The sequence below is a fragment of the Merops nubicus genome, unplaced genomic scaffold (genome assembly GCF_000691845.1).
Source record: "Merops nubicus isolate BGI_N331 unplaced genomic scaffold, ASM69184v1 scaffold7973, whole genome shotgun sequence".
NCBI lineage: Eukaryota > Metazoa > Chordata > Aves > Coraciiformes > Meropidae > Merops > Merops nubicus.
Window position 1 is genome coordinate 5,717 of NW_008598217.1, and position 408 is coordinate 6,124.

The 408-nt window shown below is 47.8% G+C and overlaps 1 protein-coding gene across 1 annotated transcript in view; it reads right to left on the reverse strand.

Annotated features, from left to right (window-relative positions):
• The window catches only part of ALS2CL (ALS2 C-terminal like), a gene marked incomplete at its 5' end in the record, with an annotated part of 21,626 nt that overhangs the window by 5,351 nt on the left and 15,867 nt on the right, over positions 1 to 408 (reverse strand). The window contains one exon of the mRNA XM_008936968.1: positions 111 to 284. Coding sequence (XP_008935216.1) covers positions 111 to 284 — 174 coding nt within the window. The remainder of the gene's footprint in view (positions 1 to 110; positions 285 to 408) is intronic.

Here is a 408-nt window from a genome sequence, read left to right on the forward strand (position 1 = left end):
CTATGGACAGGAACATCTGGATAACACTGGAATTCACAGCACGGGGCAGTCCCTAAGGAAACTACTCCCCAGTGGTTCCTTCTTGCAAAGAGGGTGTACAGTGCTCCTACCGTTGGCAGAAGAGGTACTCCTGAGATTTCCTCAGCTCCTTGCTCGTTTGTATGTGGAACCCAGTGAAAGACTCCTCCATTCCTTCTTTGCAGCCAGAATGGATGAACTCCAGGAACTGGTCATAGATTCCCTTCCATCTCTTCTCCACTGGGAACTCCTTGAGGCCAAGCTGACTGCAAAATGTAACATGACATTAGGCTTTTCTTCATTTGTCCTCAATTATTTCAGACTCTACCTTCAAATATGGAAGGTTCTACAGAATCCATGGCTTTGAGGACTCCACCACTGCCCTGGGCA